Genomic DNA, 6,546 nt, shown 5'->3' with positions numbered 1-6,546 from the left:
GTCATAAAAGCCAGATTAGGCCTTACAGTCTCTATCACCGGACGCTCTTCATTACCCGCCATCTCTATTGGTTGTGGTTGAACTACGATGTCCAACTCTCTTTCAATTCTAGTTTTAGCTTCGACATCCCTCCTCACTCTATAAAGTGTTCATTCGATTTCAGGATCAAGAGGAAGGAGATTGTTTGCGCTTCTACTCCTCCGCATTCAAGAGAAGAGCCTGCATTATCATAAATAAAGCAAACTAAAAATTAAAACTTGAACAAATAACGAAAAAAAGCTTGACTTAACTAAACAATCAATAACTAAGTCCCCAGCAACGATGCTAAAAACTTGTCGGTTCCCCAAGTACATGCAAGTATACGTGACCGTCAAGTAATAAAGTGACTCGAAAGTCGAATGTCGAACCCACAGAGACTTAGATCAATTGTTAACTAAGAAAACTAAAATCAGCTAATTGTCCAAGATAATCAAGAGTGATGTTTTTCTATTAATATACTATTGCGGAAATTAAACAAGTAACAACTAATTTATCAAGAATGCAAATGTGTATGATGAGATTGTAATTCAGAGGAGATGAAGATTCCAGGGCTGTAGTTGATTTATCAATCCTATTAAGTTCAATAATCGCAATTGTTAACCCAGATTATCTATGGTTGCTAATTGACTGGATCGTTTATATGAATAGCATGTTCCCACAATACTACTCGCCTATCCACGATATATCAATCCTATATTCCTATGGCATTTAGTCTATCATGAACGAGTATAATACGATATTCAATTAAGCAAGACTGTTAGGTATATTCCTATCCTAACCGCGAAATCGTTCCCCGAGCCACGGGTTCAGAAACAAGTTCTCTCTGATTCTACTCTAATCTAAACACATCTTTCCCAAGCATAGCATAGATGGTAGGGTGAATTGGTAGCTACAACAATTCACAAGTTAAAACTAGAATTAAAGAAACAACCACAAGATGATAATCTGAATTAACGAAGATGTAATTAATAAACGTTAATAATCATATCAACCACAACTCTAGAACTAGAGTGCTTAGCCACTCATGTTCGTAGTAATAATTTTCCAAGTATTTTGCATAAACAAGTTACAAAGAAAATATAAAGCAATGAAGAACTCGATGATTTTCTCCTCCAAAAGTTGTTCCACGTGACGTTCTTGCCTCTGGTCGCAAAAACTCCTCTAAAAATGGTGTTTAATGATTATTTATATGTGTAGGGAAAAAGCCTAGACGAAATAACAAAGTCCAAAACCAAAAAGGAAACAAAAAGGGCTTTAAAACCCGGAAAACCCTCGCTATAGACCGTGCGACGCGAGCTCTGTCGTGAGCAAAATCCCTCGCTTCGCCTGCTCTAACGCGAGCTTATTGGTTCGCTTTGCCTGATGCTTCTTTGTTTCAATTTAATTTTGAGGTCTTTTGTTAGCACTCAATGCCTAACATTCTCAGTTCTTTCCTTTGCTTTCCAATTTCATCTCACGTCAATTTGCACACATTATTCTTTAACAATTTTGTCTTCAATCATTATCTAATCATGATATCATAATATTTTCCATCATCAAATAATCACAAGCCATTCTTGTAGTACATAAAATACACATAAAATCTCTACTTTTCTCATAATTTCGTCTTCAACGTACCTACACATAAAATAAACTCAATTAAGCATAAATATAGTATAGTTTAGCATTAAACCCCCAAAATGTAAGGTAAGTAATGCGCTAAAAATATGAAATTATAGCAAAACATCAGTTAGCCATTTGTAACTCACCCGAGGTCCCCGGGACCTCAACCAAATACACCAACCAGTCCTAAAACATCATACAAACTTAGTTGCAATCTCAAATCACATTAAACAATGCTAAAATCATGAATCATACCCCAATTCAAGCCTAATGAAACTAAGAACTTTTAACTTCTCCATTCAACGCTGAAACCTATCAAATCAAGTCCGATTTACCTCAAATTTTGCATACAAGTCATAAATGATATAACGGACCTATTTCAATTTTAAAAATCGAATTCCGACCCTGATATCAATAAAGTCAACTCCGCGGTCAAATTTTGGAAATTTTTAGCCTTTAGATTTCTAGTTTTTGTTAAATGGCGATAATTTGAGCTAGAAACCTCCGAATTCAATTCCGGGCATACGCCTAAGACCCAAATCATGATACGGACCTACCGGAGCTGTCAAAACACTGATCCGAGTATGTTTACTCAAAATGTTGACCAAAGTCAACTTAATTGAGTTTTAAAGCTCTATTTCACATTTTAATCCATTTTTCACATAAAAACTTTCCGGAATATTTTACGGACTGCGCACAAAAGTTGAGAAATGCTGAATAGTGATTTTTGAGGTTTCAGAACACAGAAATAAATATTTAAAATAAAAAATAACATATTAGGTCATCACAGAGAAACACTTCTCCTACGCAATGTCGCTAATTTCACTTAGCGGTGTTACATTATTGAATATTTAAACAATTTGAAGCTTTGGGGAGGAATACCCGCAGTCGCTTGAGCAATTTCCTACATCAGTATTTGAGAATGATCCAAATCTATGTAATACGCGTTCCTCATAATGCACCTAGACTCCCACTAATCCAGTTATCACAACTCCCCCTAATTTAGTAACAACAGACAAGATTCCTAGTTTAGTAACAATTATGTCATGTCCTTAGTCGTTAACTAAGTACACATGCGGCACTTAACAACTCGCTCACGATCTTGTACAACTTGCTCATATTCTTGCTATGATAAGTCAACCTTACTACACTCAAGATCGCTAAGAGAATGGTAGAAAGAACATAAGAGAATTGTTAAAGGAAGCTTTGTATTAGAGAGAACTTGAATTGTTTGCTTGGTGAATAACAAATGAATGGCCCCCTTTATATACTAGTCTCCTAGGGCTAGTGTGTAAATATTAATTGTTACACAAGTCCTTAATATTTACAAGATAAGGGCTTTCTCTATAATTCTCTACAAGCCTAGAAGATTTCAAGGAATTTCCTAGCAAATCCATAGGGATTTAGGGTCTTTAAAAGGAAATGTCCATACTTTTCTAGAATCTTCTCAAAATGCTAGCCTTCCTCCTATGTAAGCTTCCACATAGCTTTAATATATGCCAAATGATACCTATGTGGCATGATGACATGGCGGGTCATCACACTCTCCCCCACCTAATGTTGCGATGACCGCTTCGCAATGCTGCTGCATAAACTCTCGGATCTTATCTTTGAATTACCATAAGTCTTCATATCATTCCCATGTAGCTTCCTCCGGTGATTGCCCTTTCCAATGGACGAGGAACATAGCGATGGCTTTTTTCCCTTGTTTTCGCCTTGCCTGGTAATCCATGATAGCCTCAATCTCCTTTTTAATGCGAGGAGGTGATAGTCATAGGCGCTCGACTTGATTGGCCCCTACTCGGATCATCTCTATCTTCATGATATGGCTTAAGCATGCTGGCATGGAAGACATGGTAGATCTTAAGATACGATGACATGTCAATCTTGTACGAGATCTTGCCTACCTTGGTGATTATTTTAAATGGCCCCTCATACTTTTGAATCAGATTCTGATGCATGCCCCGTAGTGCCTTGAACTGTCTTGGGTTAAACTTCACCATGACCATGTCCCCAACTCTATAGTCCGTGGGACGCTGCTTACGGCCCATAAACTTCTTCATCTTCTTAGCTGCCCTATCCAAGTAGGACATAGCAGTGTGAAGCTGCTCCTCCCATCCTTTCGCCTTATGATAAGCCCCCAAACTCTTTCCCTCGAATGCGGATGGTAATGAATGTGGAGTTTGTTGTTGTTGGCCTGTGGCTAGCTCAAATGGTGTCCGCCCCGTGGACTCATTCAACTGTAAGTTATAAGAGAATTGGGCGATGCCTAGGAGCCTTCCCCAATCTTTTTGATGCGCGCTTACATAATGCCTTAAGTAGCATTCTAGTAAGGCATTGACCCGTTCCGTTTGTCCATCTATCTCTGAGTGGAAACTAGTGAAAAAGTGCAGTTCCGTGCCAAGTATGTCAAATAACTCTCTCCAAAAGTTCCCAGTAATACGTGGGTCTGGATCATTGATAATATGCCTCGGTAAGCCCCAATACTTCACCACATTCTTAAAGAATAACTTGGCGGCTTCCTTAGCAGTGCAACCTAGTGAGGCGGGCATGAAGGTGGAATATTTGGAAAACCTATCCACCACCACCATAATAGTACCATAATCGTTGGACTTCGGTAGGCAAGTCATAAAGTCCATAGTCACGCTCTCCCATGGACGTTCTGCAACAGGTAGTGGCTCCAAAAGTCCTCCTGGTTTTTGTTTCTCAACCTTGTCCTGTTGACAGACAAGACAAGTCTGAACATAACACTCTATGTCATCTCGCATGTGTGCCCAATAGTAGACTAACTCAACCAAGGCCCTAATGCGACGTTGGCCTGGATGACCAGCCCGCATTGTGTCATGACTCTCCCTTATGATCCGCTGTCTAATGTCTCCAAACTTAGGCACGTAGACCCACCGACCTGTGGTAAGTAGTAGGCCGTCTTCGACCGAAAAATGTCTCGTATTGCCCTGGTTGGCTAACTCGATAAGTTATTTGGCTGGTGGATAATGTTGCATGCCTTCTTTTATAGCCTTACAAATGTCCCATCTTGTTGATGTGATTGCAGCAAGCTCGGCTTTCCGATTCAAGGCATCAGCTACAACTTTACCTTTGCCCGACTTATACTCAAGCACATAATCAGATTCAGTCAAGAAATCCTGCCACCGAGCCTGTTATGGTGTGAGCTTCTTCTGCGTCTGAAAGTAACTAGTAGCTACATTGTCGGTCTTCACCACGAACCTCGACCCTAGCAAATAATGTCGCCATGTACGAAGGCAATGCACAATAGCAGTCATATCCTTCTCTTGCACTATGTAACGCCGCTTTGTCATATTTAACTTGAGGCTCTCAAATGCTATGGGATACTTATCCTGCATCAAGACATCCCCAATGGCAAAATTTGAGGCATCTGTATGCACCTCAAATATCTTGGAAAAGTTAGGTAATGCCAAGACTGGCTCTTCTGTTACAACTGCCTTGAGGTCTTCAAACACCTTTTGACAATGCTCCGTCCAAACCCATGGCTTGTTCTTATTTAGCAACTCAGTCAATGGTGCGGCCTTTGTTGAATAGCCAATGATGAACCAACGATAGTAGTTAACAAGGCCAAGGAAGGATCTCAACACAATTACCTTTATAGATTCCTCCCACTCCTGGATAGCACGTACCTTAGCCTCGTCCATACGTAGCTCGCCATTACCAATAACGTGGTCTAAGAAGTGCACCTTTGATTGCGCAAACTCACATTTCCCCCTCTTGATGTATAGCTCGTTCTTCCGCAAGACTTGGAGAACCTTCCTTAAGTGATCCATATTCTCCTCCAAGGTGTTTTTGTAGATGACTATGTCGTCTAGGTAGACTGCCACGAATTGATCAAGGTATGGATGAAAAATCTTGTTCATAAGGGTGCAAAATGTGGCCGGTGCATTGGTTAAGCTGAAGGGCATCACCAACCACTCTAAGGCTCCATATATCGTCACATATGTTGTCTTTGGTTCATCCCCTTCTGCAATACGAACCTGGTAGTAGCCCTTGTGAAGATTCACCTTGGTAAAGTACTTGGCTTGCCCAAGTCTATCGAACAAGTCAGTAATGAGGGGGATCGGATACTTATTCTTTACTGTGACCTTATTATGTGCTCGGTATTCTATGCACAAGCGCATCGATCCATCCTTCTTTTTATGGTACAATACTGGTGCATCGAAAGGTGCCTTTGATGGGCGAATGTGACCAGCATCTAGCAACTCTTTCAATTGTTTCCTGAGCTCCTCTAGCTCAGGCGGTGCCATATGATATGGAGCAAATGCGGGTGGCTTAGCCCCCGGCTCCAACTCAATCTTGTGATCCACCTCTTGCCTAGGCGGCAAGTGCTTAGGCAACTCCTCGGGCATGACGTCTTTGTTTTCCTCAAGAACCTTCTCTATGTAAGGCGGCGGTGTCTCTTGAAAACTCTTGTCTTCCTCCAAGACTTGCGATGATTGCCACGAACATCGGTTCCCCCTTCTTGATCCCCTTGACAACCTGCATAGCTGAGAGTTGTGCTTAGATCTGTCCGTGTGGCATAGTCACTGTAAGTACCATGCAAGCTCCTTCTTGCTCCATAACCAAGAGATGTTAGAGGTAGGGGTTGATCAAATTATGACAATGTCTAAAGAACTCTTGCCCCAATATGATGTCAAAGATATCCATAGCAGTTACGGTAAAGTTTGTCATACCTTTACAAGTTTCCAATTTGACACTAACTCCATTAGCTACCCCATGAGCATTCTGTACCTCGGCATTCACAGTCTTGATGCGAGAGTTGGTTGGAGCAAGCTTCAATTCTAGTCTCTTTGCGGAAGCCTCAGTCAAGAAATTATGAGTTGCTCCAGTGTCCACCATTGCACGAGCAAGTTCATTGTTGATGGTGAGTTCGACATA

At 40.8% G+C, this 6,546-nt stretch overlaps 1 protein-coding gene across 1 annotated transcript; it reads right to left on the bottom strand.

Annotated features, from left to right (window-relative positions):
- Positions 1-3,274: 3,274 nt before the first annotated feature.
- On the bottom strand, positions 3,275-5,309 carry LOC142167025 (uncharacterized). The gene is made up of 3 exons (XM_075227176.1): positions 4,911-5,309; positions 3,948-4,358; positions 3,275-3,361 (listed from the first exon to the last, which is right to left on the bottom strand). The coding sequence occupies exons 1-3, from the start codon at positions 5,307-5,309 to the stop codon at positions 3,275-3,277; spliced, it is 897 nt and encodes a 298-aa protein (XP_075083277.1).
- Positions 5,310-6,546: the final 1,237 nt, after the last annotated feature.

The sequence above is a fragment of the Nicotiana tabacum genome, chromosome 12 (genome assembly GCF_000715075.1).
Source record: "Nicotiana tabacum cultivar K326 chromosome 12, ASM71507v2, whole genome shotgun sequence".
Classification (NCBI taxonomy): Eukaryota; Viridiplantae; Streptophyta; class Magnoliopsida; order Solanales; family Solanaceae; genus Nicotiana; species Nicotiana tabacum.
This window is presented reverse-complemented; position numbering and strand designations above follow the sequence as displayed.